This window comes from Rhyacophila brunnea, unplaced genomic scaffold (genome assembly GCF_057557595.1).
Source record: "Rhyacophila brunnea isolate RB1 unplaced genomic scaffold, BYU_Rbru_1.0 scaffold_6, whole genome shotgun sequence".
Taxonomy (NCBI): domain Eukaryota; kingdom Metazoa; phylum Arthropoda; class Insecta; order Trichoptera; family Rhyacophilidae; genus Rhyacophila; species Rhyacophila brunnea.
In genome coordinates, this window is record NW_028233276.1 from 41845141 (window position 1) to 41861306 (window position 16166).

At 32.8% G+C, this 16166-nt stretch overlaps 1 protein-coding gene across 13 annotated transcripts in view; it reads left to right on the plus strand.

Annotated features, from left to right (window-relative positions):
* tacc (transforming acidic coiled-coil protein) overlaps positions 1-16166 on the plus strand; it is a 126258-nt gene that overhangs the window by 54932 nt on the left and 55160 nt on the right. For 6 of the 13 annotated variants that reach the window (XM_085956900.1, XM_085956894.1, XM_085956896.1 and 3 more), the window contains 3 exons: positions 5846-5954; positions 8104-8214; positions 9449-13753. In XM_085956900.1, coding sequence (XP_085813026.1) covers positions 10291-13753 — 3463 coding nt within the window. In that variant the 5' untranslated portion in view covers positions 5846-5954; positions 8104-8214; positions 9449-10290. The remainder of the gene's footprint in view (positions 1-5845; positions 5955-8103; positions 8215-9448; positions 13754-16166) is intronic. The other 7 variants (XM_085956903.1, XM_085956902.1, XM_085956901.1 and 4 more) reach the window with 2 other exon arrangements.

Consider the following 16166-nt stretch of genomic DNA (forward strand, 5'->3'; position numbering starts at 1 on the left):
ATAAAAATAATAAGTAAATCCAATGACCACAGTTTTTTTCACTTCCTGAACAATTTGATATTTTTTGAGGGTTACGCTACTTGGCCTGTAGGTACAGTGACGATATGTATATTTGCCAAACCCATGATTCGAACCTGGGACCCACGAAATTATAATCTGCTCGGTCATCGTGGATTACATTGCTTGATTATTTTTATGGCAACGTATCTAGTTCTCTAACACTTAAAACATGATATATGAATATTATTTCATGGCATCGACAACTTTCTTCATTTACAAAATGTAGATAACCGATATAGACTTTATAATAATTTTTATCTATGCATTTGGATACGCAGCGAACTGAAGAACCTTTTTTTAATCGTATCAGTATTAATAGGTAAGTAGATGGATTACAAATTTAAACAAATATTTTAGTAAAATGTTCTGTTATCGGTACACAAAATTTAAAAAGAAAGTTGTTAACATAAAATATTATTATTTTATTTATGATTATTATAGGATTCTAACAATAAGTGCACAAATCATCTATGTATGTATATAGGCTTAGCATATTTCGTTGTATTGAATTAAATTATGGTCCGTCAGATTTAAAATCTTCTTTCGTTAGGCCACATTAATTATTATAGTGCCCCGCCCAAAAAGTCATCGATTGTCGACATTAATTGAGTTGGCAATGATTATTATACTTCCATGACAATTGTCTAAATACCCACCTACTAATTCGATTATTTCCTATATATAGATACGTCTCGTTTTTAGTGTAACCAATCAAAGTGAGTTCATCATTGATCTAATTGGAATCTATCAGCGGCACTCAACTATTTATTTTGAACTAATTCAATAAAGCGGTGAAAATGTTACAGCAACGCCGTTGATTAATTGTATGCAAACAAAAATAATTATATATTATACAGTTTCGGAGTAGATGCGAAAATTTGTATCCCGTTAAACCCAAAACACAAATGAAAATATACAAAGCTATGCTATTCTCATAATACTCTTACACAATTTCACTGCACGTGTTGAACGTTTACAGATTACAATCGAGGCAAAAGAATATGAATCGCCCGTAAAAATATTATAATACTAGTGGATCATTTAGCACAACCCCTCCCGCCTTTCAACAGTTCCGGGTTATCGAGAATCAACCATACTTTGGTCACATACCTTGCATTATCGGTCATTCATTATTATGCATTAGCTAAGTATGGAAGCATTTTTAAACTATTCATAGTTTTAATATAATATATTAAAAAAACGTATAAACGTCTGAATATCCTTGATTAAGTATGTAGTGAAAGATAAATTTTAGAATAATTAGTGTACGGTCTAAACCGAAATGAAATGAAGCTGATTTTGGAAAAAAATGCGTTTGAAAAATGATTGTTTACAATAAATTGTATTATCTATGCATATATTGTTAGGAGCAGTTTTTTCCGCATATACGTAATTTGAATAAAATGTCACATAAACGATACTGCGGGGCCGTTCTGACGAAGTTAGTTTTGCTATACTTCAGAAAATTACCACACGTATAGGTAAATCATTCTACAGTGACACCATAGACGATTCGCGCGTGTTTTGAATTGCTTGCGACAATGCCTGTTTCAATGCTAGCAAACAATACCACTACAACTGCAAGCCGCATTTTCCGTACCCATGGTGCCACTGTAAAACGATTTACCTATACATGAAAATGTCCCCATGATTCATTTTTGTATCATTAATAGATAAGTACTTGTTATCAGTAAGTAGATCTACTTTAAAAAGTAAACTATGTTAAGCTTTTTCTTTGAACACACGTTCTTTGGTAAGTTCGCAACGTAGGCACGTTTCACTTTGTTTTTGTTTGGATATTAATAATATTGTGAACGGCGACTTGCGTGTGAGCTTTTACGAGCGTGACTTTGCGTCGCTAAATTCGCGGGCGTATCGCGTCGAGAGCTTTCTGGCAATAGTTCAAACTTATGAGGGGAAAGCTTCTTCAGTTTGTTTCTGTTGTATTAGACACCGACCTTGGACGACTGCGCATATTAATTTATCCCGAAAAGTTTTCCGTAGACATTGCGCGCGTGCCTAGGACGAAAATTACACTCTTCGACACTTTTCTCTCACATTTACACCAACCGAACGCATTGTGACTAGAAGCTAATTAATTATTTCTACATATTTTTGTGTTTATATTGTAAACTTGATATGTTATTTACAAATAAACTAAAATACATTACATACGATAATTAATTATAATATATTGAAATCGATATGTTGGCCTCGCTGTCAGTTATATTATAATCATTATGACTGAAACAGTTCGAGGTGTGTCACTTATTCCTATTTTAAAAAGTCCGTCAACCTATTTTTTGGCACTTCTCATGATTTCGTCTTAAAAACGACAACCAGGAAAACTTAATGAGATTATTGAACCCGTTTATACTTAACCTACTACCGATATGTATTTTCGCGTCACTGAAAAATTGCTAGATTTTTTCGTTTAATATACTCCGTCGTACTTGCCTTATTACTTAGGATCTTAGTATTCACGATTCTTGTTTAATTATCTCCGGGTATAGCTGAGCAGGATTGCTGACATCAGCTTTCAGCGTTCTCTTCTTTTACTTTTTTCGTTGCCTGTTGAGTACGTCTATAATTTCTGGGGGTCTTGAGCATACGTTTCCATCACCACATATCAAAAGTATATAATTTTTTCAGTTCGTTGCTTTTATGGTCCATGTCCTTTTTTAGGTGTTGGAAAGTTAAATGGATTTTAGTCAACGTTGAGATGTTTCTATATTGTCATATCTTTTCCAGCCGCGTCGTCGCATTATTAGCCATTATGACGAGTCTTGTTATTTGTCCCTAGCATGTCCCATAATTCTGTATGCAAGATCCCTGGTAGACAAACTCATCCAACGGACAACACCTCTAGGTACATTGTTCTTTTATAGTATATCATTTCGATCGTTTTATCTAATTAACATTTGCTCAGAAAGTAATATAAAATACGTGTCTAAGCTTTTTTCGGCTTCTAATAATTACTTTCACGCATTGTTGTTTTATCAATGGATCCCTCCATTGAGTAAAACCTATCCGAAATCATCCGATTGTTTGTCTGCTCGGCGCGATAATTAATAGTCTCCCACGTTATTTTCGTGGAGAAGTTTTAGTTTTTCCATTCTGTCAATACTTTCCCACACGCGTTAGCATAATATATTATATTTGTTAGTAGTTCGTCTGTGAAGATCCACAGTGTATGCCTTGCAAAGTAACTGCGTAATTAAATAATACGCGTATCGAATATTCTTATTAGTTTTTTTACTATCTACTTAATTACCTGTTTATATTTTATTTGCGATCAAAAATAATTAAAATGCATTATTTTTTACTGTCTGCAATTATGTTGTTATCAGATTGATTAGGATTACAGTATTTTTTTAATAATATCTCTTAAGAGGCAATTAATACGTCGTTATAATGTTAAATTTGTATTTCGATTTAACAGTTATTATAACCCACTATATCTTCGATATTTTTTAGTTTAGGCTTTTGACAGAACGTGCTCTTGAAACTACCATTTAACATTGACCCTTTTCCACTACACATTTATATTGACTTATTTGACTAAATCTCGCATTTAATTGTAGATATTTAACATTTATAATATTTCATTTAGGTATAATTATTTATAATATTGTGACTTTCAATAATAATCAATTCGACACGCAAAGCGTGACCATATAATTATATTGGTAAAGAATAGCCATACACTTCATCAGGGTGCACGTAGTTACAGATGTCGACTTATACAGGAACGCGATTACTAGAAAAGATTTTATGTTTGATCGGTTCTTAATATTTTTTACAGCCTTTTAAAGAAACCAGTGCTAACATAATCGCTGTTGTGCATATTTCTGTTAATTTTCCGATGCTAAATTACTTGAAATATTGTTATTTTACAACCAAACTTTCTGCCCACTCGTTGTATAAGTGGACCAAACCAGTTTCCCATGTTGTTAATTTTACGAGAAATAATATAGTCTTTTTATTATAATCTGTTCATTTATTAAATTTTTAATTAATTTTAAAGCAATGCTCCCGACGACTGCCTCATGTGACCTTCCGAAATAAGATCTAACTATGACAAATCTATTCGGCAAAGCTGATCTATAACTGCAATTTGTAAAATTAAACAATTCCGTTGAATGTGTACGATCGGTTGATAGAACAACAAATAGTTGGTACTTTTGCTTTCAATAAAATGGTATTGTATCAAACTATCAATACCATCGAACAGCGACAGACTTATTAATTTTACTATAATATATTTTAAAAAAAAAAAAAAAACGGGTGTAGTAATCGTATAAAATTCAAATTGAAGTCTAAAAAACGTATTTTAAAACGTAGACTGCATACCTATGACACCCTCAAATAGTAAAGACAGTAGAAAGAGAGACATTTTCATATTGTTGGTACCTATAGTATTGTATTATAATTTATTGTTTTTTAGTTGTTGAGTACTATTAAACTTTCACGGGTCACTCTTGTGTAATAATGTATTAATGACTTTTCCCCTATCGTATTTTAGGAAAGAATGTACTTATCTAACTTGGTATAATATTCTTTGTTTCTATTCGTCTATGGCTTTTTTCATATTATATAAATCGGTGGCGACGAGTGTCCGTTGAGAGAGAGCTAAACAATAAATAGATAATCGAAATATAATACTGCACACAATTAATGACAATGACACTCGAAATCGACGAACTATTATTATCTTCCTCAAAGTCATATCTCATCTATCACGAATGTGGCTACACTTACCGCTAATTCGTTTTGTATACATTTCATCTTCAGCCGAGGAGTCAGTTCAGTTCAGTTGTTGTCCAACATCCGAAGCGTGGCCAAGTCCTGCCTCTTAGCATGAGGGTGCTAAATCCATCGGCCTAGTACTCTTTAGAAAAGCGTCGAGATAATTATTGTACATAGCGTCCCAGTTACGACGCGTGCCAAGTGTGCCCTGGTTGCTTCAGTATCAGTCATGCTGTCTAATAGAGATGTGGTAATTGTAGTAAATTACTCTGGCGTTTGATTTGATAACATTTTGTTGTCTAATTAAAAACCATGTGTGCACGCGGCTGCTTCTGCAACCCTAATGATTTGATGTTTATCCTATAACAGTGATTTCCCCCATATCCGATCGAGGGGGAGTGTATAGACGCAAATAATAATTATTATATTTATATTATTATAATATTAGTTTAATCATTCGCTCAGTCCATTTATAACTACACTAAAAAACGAAAGTTTTTTATAAGGGATGAAAATATTTTTTTTGCAGTGTTGTCATTATCAAAATACTACTGATATCATTATTAAATTATTCGATTTTTAATTTATTATCGTGTTTTTCTCTACAAAAGTTTCACCGAATCGACTGGAGGAAATTTAAAATTGATTCGAAATCCGAATTTCTCAAAGCAATGCTTTTTTGTTTATGTACTTATTTTTTGTTGGTTTTGTATTTATTTTACCATTTCTGTCATGGGCCTCGGAGATATAGCCATACATCGTGTCACAGAATATGCTTTCAATATTTTTATTTTCATTTACGTAATTATGAGACGATTGGTTCGTATTTTCATGTTTTTCAATAATTATTGTCAAATTTACGAGTTTCCTCAACCCCGTCTTACTGACTTATTCCGATGATTCTTTGAAAGATCAATTTTATTTTGCAAAAGAATTTAGTATCTACCCAGATTATTATAAAATTATTTTGTTTTAATTACATTTAGGTACACAACTGACTGGCTTTTATTCTAAATCGTGTTTTTGTCATTTTCAGAACTCTTCTGGAGCTCAAACTCCAGATCCAACACTAAACAAGGATCCGCTGGGTGTAGAGCATCTGTCTGTACCATCTCAGCATTTGAAAAACAATAAAATTTCTGATGGTAAGCCAAGTTAAACAATTCAGAAATCTGCTATACGTGTTTTAAAGTTTGCCACTCCAGGAAGTGCAGACATACCAAATCGATGACATACTAAAACTACTCATATTTTTAGTTTTTTTGTATGTTTTTTTTATTTTGAAAAATCAAGCTTGATTTAATCTACATAATTAATTGTACATCAGGCACCTAACCTCGAAGTCAATCGCATAACGTAATTGCTGTAATGCTCATTATCATTGTTTGTCGTTTTGAAAGCATCAACTTTAATTGAATTCTATCCCGTGTATGTACTATAAAAGCTTTGCCACAATAAATGACATTGATGTATCATTATTCCATAGTATGAGATTATCTTTGTCACGAATTTATAGGAGTTTTTTTGGAAAAAAACTTAATAGACAATAATTTTTGTAAACATTACTACAGGAAACAGTCTTAATATCTGTCTATTATAGCAATCTTAGTGTCTATCAATGATTCCCAACCTTTTTTGTATTGCGGAACCCTTGGGACATTTTTTTTTAATCTCACGGAACCCCTACTTGGCTGATACGCATTATGGTCCAGGGTGATAAATTACAAAATGGCCGTGCTAAGCATCAGCCAGTGACATGGGTATCTAAGCAGGGAGTAGGCCATGGATATACTCAAAATGCCGCTCCTTACTATTTAAGTTTCAAATTAAAATTCATTATGTACCTACATACCACCTAATACAATTTTTGTGTCGCTATCAAAGATACATATACATAGAAAATATTTTAAATTATGATTTACACAAACATTCACAGTTTATTAGTATCGCAGGCGAAAATTGTGTAATCTTCACATTATAATATACTATCAAAAGTTGTATTATTCGTATTCATTAGTCTTGCCTAAGAAACATATGATCTGCCTACCGGCACGGTTAAAAGATATTTTATAACAGTTTTAAGTTCATATGGTTATTATAAAATTCTTTTCCCAAATAGAATTCGTTCTAATTCAATAGTAACTATGATGCAATATCTAAACCTAAATAAGTTTAACTTTCTAAATAGGCACTCAATTGCTTAAATACACATTAAACCTTTCTTTTAGTCTATTACCAAAAAGGTAATAGGTTTCAAGATGTCGGTACATACCTACCTTTTGGGTGAGCTTTTCCGAATTCTTGTGGAGGTCCAGGGTTCTGTGGAAATCCGGTTGGGAATCACTGATATATTGAGTTGACTGTACTTATATTGTATTTTTATATTTAGCATTTAAAATAATATTCCTGTAGGTCAAAAATACTTTTTCACACAGTATTTCATAGTTCTTTTATGATATAAAATTATTTACTGTAGCATAAATACCAGTTATCTTGTCATAGTACTTAATATTTATTTTCCGGGGAGATCAAAGTACATAGTATTTTTCTATAATGGTGTAGTAGTCATGAAAATGATTTAATACAGGCACATTGTAGAATTGAAATATGGTTATTATGTAAAATCTATTTCTCATCTCTCATCTCTCATTGCGAACTATGGGTCACTATTATAACATATTATTTATTATACTTTATTACACACATATTTTATGGGCTAGCAAGTTTTTTATATAAGTATTCTATAAATGTATTGCATAATATTATTATTATTATTATAAATCTTGTATAGTCATTTTATCTTAAATATTGACAGATTTCATTATTATTTTGATGGTTTCCAACTAAACTAAGCTATAGTGTAGTTGTATAATAAGGTCAGTGAAATGTATAATATACATTTAGAAATCTTAAGTTATTCGTTTTGTCATGTGAATTTGTATCCCTTATTTTTAAAAGCGAACTGTCACTTTTTGGTTTTGCCTTTTGGCTAAATCTACCTTTATATCAAACTGAATTAATTAAGCTATTTCAACTATCATTTGTGTTTATTTCATGATCAGTTCAATAAACCGCCGTTGAAGAACAAAAGTTTATAAAATTTGTTAGTATTGCGTACTGCTAGTACATAGTGTGTAATAAATTATAAATATCTTCCAGCTTCTCGTCTTATCCGTATTTTCATACCATACATTTTAGTGTAACCATCCTGGCAGTTTGTTAAGCTCACTAACATGTTCATCTGTTTGTCTTTCGCCCTGTACCAATTCCCCTTGTGTAAAATTAACATTGCAGACTCATCCGATAGTTCTTTAGACTACGGAAGTGCCAATGAAGACTCTCCGCCACAGGATGATAGTCTGGTACTTGCCTTCGCCAATGTCGGCTTAAATACGCCTAAGACCGGTGAGACGCCATTGATTACATTTATTCATCCGAATGCCATAACATTATTTATTGTTGTTTTATTACATGTGTGTGCAATAAAAGACTTGACAGATTCACTTTGTATCAAAGAGACTAATAGACTGACATTAAATAATTAAATAATAATTAAGTATATTAATATTTCATTAAAATTTGGTGGAATTCTATGGAATTATTTCTCCACACTAAGACATTTTATATAGATATTGATTAATATAAAATAATATGTTTTAACTTCTTCCTATGTTCAAATATTGTGAAGTTTTCAAAAAACATTGATTTTCACCATTCAAATTTAATGGTTGTTTTTGGTTAGCGACGGAGGTGGGGCAGAGGTTAGCATGCTCTGTTTCTGATCCTTGGGTCGCAGATTCATATCCGATGGATGTGTCGAATTCACATGTTTTTATCAATATGTGTGTTGATCCAGGGCATGGACTCAATACTGATAAAGATTCGTATGCACCATGGAGTAAAGCGAGTTACTTACTTATTACACAATGAAATTGTTCAAGTTCCTCGGTAGCACTTATTGTAATACTCCTCTATTTTAAATCTAGAAAGTTTAAGTATTACGCAGTAAGCTTCAGATAATATATGCGTATGCATCGACTTTTTGTGAGCAATTATTGTTTTGTTGTTGCTTTTGCCAAGACATTTTTTTGCATCATAATATCACTGCTGATGGCCTGATTGAATGTAGCACCGGAGTTGTATTGTTTTTAACATTTTGTCTTTCAATCACATTTTGGTACCAAGTTGCACACATCCAGTCCAGACATCTAAAAGACAATTGACTAATATTTTTAATCCCTAAAATTAAATTATACATATTTTTTAATAAGTTCATGTTATATAATAATATAATTTTTAATTTCATACATTTGCATGATTAAAACAGTGAAAAAAAATATCATATATGACCATTTTTAGAGACATAAGTTGTCTCTGTAGTCATGGACAACATTAAAAATGTTTTTTAGATTGCAATGTTTTATTTATTTTATTTAAAGCAAACAATAGTTTATTTTATATTGTTTTTAATATAAAAAGTTAAATATTTTTTTAATATTATTGATACATTTTTAGCCATTAAGTACAGTATTATTTATCTATTTTTTATTTCTATGATTTTATAATTTTGTAAGTATTAATATTTTTTATTTTATTATTTCTCTTTTTCTTTAATCAAAACACCGGACACGACAACCAGACAGGAGCAACGACAATAGCCAAACGTACCTTACGCCGAACCAATCAGCGAGAAATGGGCCTTCGGGGGACTTGAAATTACCTACTGAAGAGTTCTCCAGCTCAGAAAATGTTTACTACTCGCAGGAATCGAGCCAGGTTGATGTGCTGCCTCTTCGAAAACAGAAGATATTCAATGTGCTGACGAAATCGTTTGATACCCCAGATTTAAGCTTTCAGGATGATCTTTCAAATAATGAGAATTGTGAAGTGGGGGAAGACCCTTTGAATGCGACAATTACATATGACCCGTTGCATGTATCACATACTGCTATACAAGAATATAGTATTACAGGTGAAAAGTCATCTGTCGAACCACTGGAAACGTCTACCTCTCAAAAGGATTCTATCTTTCATTTATCGTTGGTTGAAAATAATTCTAATAGTGGCGATATTAATGATAAATTGGTACCTGAAAATTTTACCGATAGCTTTTCTGCTGATAACGATTTTGAAAGCCAAGCTGACGGAATCGCTGTCATTTCATCAGATGAACAGCAAGAAATACTTGAAGTTTTGGATAACTTGGTGAATAATTCAGTGTCTAAATCACCCGCAGGTGGAAAAGTGGTAAAGGATACTACCTTTAATAGAAGCGCCGATTGGGAGAGCGAATCAAATAGTGAGTCCCTCAATGTTTATATTCAAGAAGAGAAATTAGCAAATAATACCTTGAGTGGTGAAAAGTTTACTTGTCCGCCTGATATAGTTGCGGATATTTTTGATGAAGACAATCCGCACAAAGAAAGGAGAGATTCGGGAGCATCCATATTCGTTATCGATAGCGAATTTGGCCCTAGTGCCATGAACCAATTTGTGAAAAATCAGAATGATCGAAGCATTGTGATTAATTCTGACAACATTATTACTGTTGCCCATGAAGATATACGTGTTTCCAATGCCAACACATCTATCTCAGATGTAACATGTGACAATAAAATCGAGGTTGTGAATACAGTAGCTGCGGATACTGTAGTTTTAGAGAATTCAAATGAAAATATTGACAATACACCAAATGTCTTGAATGTTTCAAGTGAGTTAGTTTTAACTACCAATGAACAAGTTAAAGAACTCGTTCTTACATTAGAGGATAATAATATTCCAACAAATGGTGATAATCTCAATGACAGCAATCCATCTAATGTTGAAGGGTGTGAATTAGTCTCTGAGGAAATAAATTTAAATAATACAATTCCACGAGAAATTACTCAAAACAATACTGCCAATGATTCAAATGAAATATGTTTCACTAATTCAGACGCCAGTAGTGTTATTGAAAATCTGGAAAGTGGTGAATATTCATCTCATAATGTGAGTGACATTCAACCTGATGAAAATATTAATGAAACATTTATTTCGGATTTAAAGGTTTCCAATACGACCTTTGAAATAATAGATGATGCTAAGTTAGATGGAAATAATCAAGACCCTGTAGCAAATACTGAAGATATTACTTCACTCAAAGAAGCAGAAGTCAATCTCTGTCAATCTAGCGTTGAAAATGCACCTCTGATGACATCGGCCAGTGATGTATCAGTTGAAATTTCACAGCCAATCAACTTACCAAGTGAATCGGTAATCAACGCCACTAGTGAAATCATTATCAGTGGTGTAGAGCTTGATATACCAATTTTTGAACCTAAAGCCGAAGGCTTGCCAATTTTACAGTCAACAACTGAAAACAATACGGATATTAATAATAGTTTTATTGAGGAACCTTTAAATAAGTGTGTTTTGAGTGAGGTTAACGCTTCAAATGTGTCCAGCCAGTCTAACGATAATCATGTTGACCAAAATTTTAAAGTAACTGAAGATTCTCCTGTAAATAAATTTCAAGATATTTTGCCGAATGATAATTTTATCAAGTCTCAAATTGATATTGTAGCAGTGGTCCCAGAGTGTCTTGAAACTGTTATAAATACAATCGATACCATTGAAAAAGATGATGGAGCTCCCTCAGAATCTATTTCAACGATTGCCGAAATCACCACAAGTAATACTGATGATTTAAAAAATCATATTGAACCCACGGTTGTATCGGAGCCAAGTAATACTTTTATCCAGGATAATAATTTACCTGTCGAAGCAACTGTTGATCAACCAGATCTGAATTTAACTTATGAATCACGAGTAAGTGAAAATTTACAAAAGTCTCTCGAAGAGGAAACAGTAATATCAACACCGTCTCTTGATAATTTACAATCAGAAAATATTTTGAGTATCACTGTCACCAATGACGTTGAATTGGGTCACATACCAATAGAATTGATGCCCAAGGACAATAATTTACCTGTCGAAGCAACAGTTAAACAACCTAATCTGAATAAAACTTATGAATCACCAGAAAGTGAAAATTTACAAAAGCCTCACGAAGAGGAAACAATTCTATCAACACCGTCTCTTGATGATGTACCATCGGAAAGTATTTCGAATATCACTGTCACCAAAGACATTGAATCTGATCATATACCAGCAGAATTAATGCCCAAAGAAGTAGATAGAAATTTCAATGTTACCATTACAAAGGATGAGGAATCATTTGTTGTCGCTCAAACAGTAAACAGTGCTAATAATGATAGTGCTTTGGTAAGCAATGATGCAAAACCTGTTGAGGTTCATCATAACATACCCGAGGATGTTATAGTTGCAGAAGTAAATTTAACTATTGAAAATCAAGTGCCATCATCAGTGACCTTGCCAAAGGAGGTATGTGACATTGAGAATAATGCCAAAGATATTGTTGCACCGCTTTGCCAAGTAATTGAAGATCAAATAATTCAACAAAATCTTAACCTAATACATGCTTCTGATGCCATTGTTAATATTGATCTATCAGAACCCATGGAGTGTGATGACATAGAACTAAATCTGAGCAATGACGAATGTATGATGAAAAGTGTTCATGAGATACACCTGACAGATTCAAATATTGTTGCACCAAGCATTGTGACTCCCTATACATTACCCAGTTCTCTTGAAAATCCTACACTTCTAGAACAACCAAAATTATTATCAAGTTCTCAAGGTGATATAAAACAAAATGACATTCCCGAACCTATGGAATGCGAAGAGTATGAACACACTTACGATGATATTGTCAAAGAGGCCCAGCATGAATTGGAAATCTTGTTAGGAACCGAAGAATCCTCTGTCGTATCTGTCGCCCAGCCATTGTCTGCAATCAACCCGTTTGCAACTAATTCAAGGATTGTAAATACACCCGAAAGAGATCTGATTGTATCTACCACAAAGATTTTGAGTACTACTAAACATCCTGCGGATGCTGAAATTGAACAACCAAAATTATTGGAAAATACCTTTTCTCAAACACCAATTCTCCAGAACACTGAAAATGTCAGCAATTTAGAGAAGTCTGAAAATATTATTACTGTAGATGTATTGAAAGAGATGTTGCACGATAATATTTCAGACCTGTCTGACTCGTTGGAGACTGATAGTATCAGTTCGCTGAATAACCCGTCTGTTTCTGATATCGATCAATTTGAAAGTAAATCTAATATGGAATTAGCTAAGGAACAAGAATTAGATTCAACTCTGACTAACAGCCAGGTTCCTGAAATAAATTCTAATTACACCCTTGATTATCAAATTGATGATTTAAATATTAATCCATTCGCAACAAAGTCAAAGATGGCCAACTCTTTAGACAGAGAATTAGGCAATACTGCCAATCCCGTCCATTCTGGAGCCAAAGAGGAAGTCACTGGATATTCTACCTCTACTGAAATCAATGCGAACACTCAAGACCATATGAAAGAAATGAATCAAACAAGAATTTTGCAGACACCGGAACGGGAAGAAAATTTAAAAAATGATTTGAATCTAAAGAATATTCAAAGTGTGAAAGAAAGTGCAAAGAGGAACAAAATTGATCTGAATACAACTTGCGTCATTGATGAAAAGGATTCCAACGATATGAATCAGCCTAAAGAAGTTCAGCCCGAATTGCCTAAAAACACTCTTAATGATAAAGCTCCTTTTGCTTCTCCTCGTCCTCAAGAACGAAGAGTCAACCAGCTGACAGCTAAGCGTAGGATAAGTGATAAAATGTCAAAGAGTCAAAATCTGTCGCCCATGTCTAAATGTGGCGACCTCATGGGACTGTCCCCCGTGGCCAATTCTGGAAACAGCACTCACATTCAAGATATCCCGGATCCTGCGGACTTGCTCACCGGACGCAGGCTGTCTGACGGCTTTTATCCTCTGCATGATTTTGGTGACGATGATTTTAAAACTCCCGGTGAAAGTGAGTCTTTATTTATTCTTTTTTTACTTTGTGGCTAATTCTGTTTGTCATTTATTATTATTTGTTTCACTCTGAGGGTATGTTTCTGTTTCTCTATGGTGAAAGGAGCTGAGCTGATTAGTAGTGCTTTTATGTGCTTTTATACTAACAATGAGCGTTAGTTTTATTTCTTTTCTAAAAATCACTTATTATATAGTGCCCTCGTATTATTTATGAATTAAAAATATATTTTATGGAAATAGGGAAGTACCTATTCACCTACTTTTAAGTAGTCTTTCAAAATAAATAGTGTAAGTTGTTCAAATATAACTGAATGTTTCCAATCCTCTTGTTAAATAAACTGTTAAATAAAATATTACTTTTAGGGTTTATAATGGTAAAATTATTAGGTCTCGACAAAATTGACATGCTTAATTACATATTAACTGGCTGGCATCATAGTATAATTTTAGATACAAAATGAAAAATAAGGCATGAGGATTTGTATCCTTCCTTGTGTTGATGTTAGTTTTATGACAGAGGTACTTTTAAATGTTATTTCTGTTTGCTGCATTTACTATTACACATTTTCCCCTTTATGTATGTTTATTTTTATAATATTTATAATATCAAACTATCTATTAAGTATTTAGGTACTATTTCAATATGATATATTTATTATCTACATACAAGTACATTATAATATTATGTATTAAACTTACTGGTATTATACTACTTATAACATTATTATTTTACAATGCTGCCTGTAATTATCCTAGAGAATAGAATAATAGATCTATCAGTATAACTTGTACACTGTTTGAGGGCGCTACATGGAAATGTTTGGCATATTATTTAGTATTTTTATACTGTGGTGAACTTAGTACTAAATTTGAACAAGGGATGATTTATGTCGGTTTATTATTTACTTTATTATACCTTTAATAGTTGAACAGATAAAATATAATATGCTTGCTCAGCAACATTTATTTATACTAGCATAGATGATTATATAGCCAAATTGTGCTACATTTCTCACCGTTGTTTGACTTCTAGATTCCCAAATTTCCTTTACGAACGTTGAATCACCCAATATCGTTGAATTTTCCTCCTATCCTGGTTCGGGTGACCACTTATTGACAATCAGCTTGTCCCAGATGTATCTTGGTACGGCACGCTCCACCAGGCTGTATTTTCCCATGCGGCTGATGCATCACTTAGGTACCTACCTCATCCATTCATTTAATTATTATTCCTCCACCTTTTTTCTTCCCCAAATTACTACCAGAGTATATGAACCTGCATAATGTGGAAGTTGTTGTTAATCATTTGACCCTAAAATCAATGTGAAGGTAGAGGGGCTACATTTAGTCCTGTGTTCGGAAAGATCTGATAATATATACGTTTTAGTGCGGATGTAGTTTGCAAATGCAATAGGTAGGTGACTATAATTCAGACAAACTGATTTGATTAATACTTTCACACCCCGCTGACCCAACAAAGCCAACGTTTGGTGTTTCCGAAAATACTCAGATGCCAGTACTAAAACTTTAGCGCAAAAAGAAGTAAGAGGAGAAAAATATTCCCATCCGGTCTTTCTAAATAAATCCATACTATTAAAGCCGACATGCAATACTGAATGTTCATGATGTCCTGATAACAATCTTATGGTTTAAATTTGAATTCCTGTTCGATCAAGAAATCGTAAAGCAGAGGCTAGAACGCTTGCTTTTTGTTATAGACAGCATTTGAAAAAAGAAAAGAAAAGAAAAGCGCCATAGTCCCTGTTTAAAAGACATCTGGCTTGAAACCATTCTCATGCAAATTTAACAGATTAATACTGTGTATTTAATGTAATTGAAATATGAAACAAGAGTGCATATTGCATAATATATTTTGCATTCATACATTTAAAGCATTATTGTTATATTCTGGTAACACATGTCAGTCTACTTAAATACCGTCGATTCCGCTTAATTGGGACACATCCATACTAAGGCATTTTGGCCCAATTAAGGGAATTCCACATTAAACAATGAATATTTTTCTTTAAAAAAATTGATTTATTTCTAAACAATTTTTATTTTTACTACTTATACAATAGCCAGGAGAATAATAAAATTCTAAATACAACAATAAGCAGGTACATACAATTTAATTCTGCAAAAATGCATTAAGTTCACACAGTCATGCCGCAGTAAATTGTTATCTATTGTCAAATTTTTTGACAATTAACAATAGGAACTTGTTACATGTCCTCATCTTCCTCATTGCATGATAATACAGATCAGTTTCATCAGGATTGTAAATGTCATCTGCACAAAAATTCTCTAAAAAAGTAGGAATTTTTCTATTTTTCCACTGTTCAGCGCATTTACTATCCCAATTAAACGAAATATTGTCCCAATTAAGCGATTTAAATTACTGTTAGTTC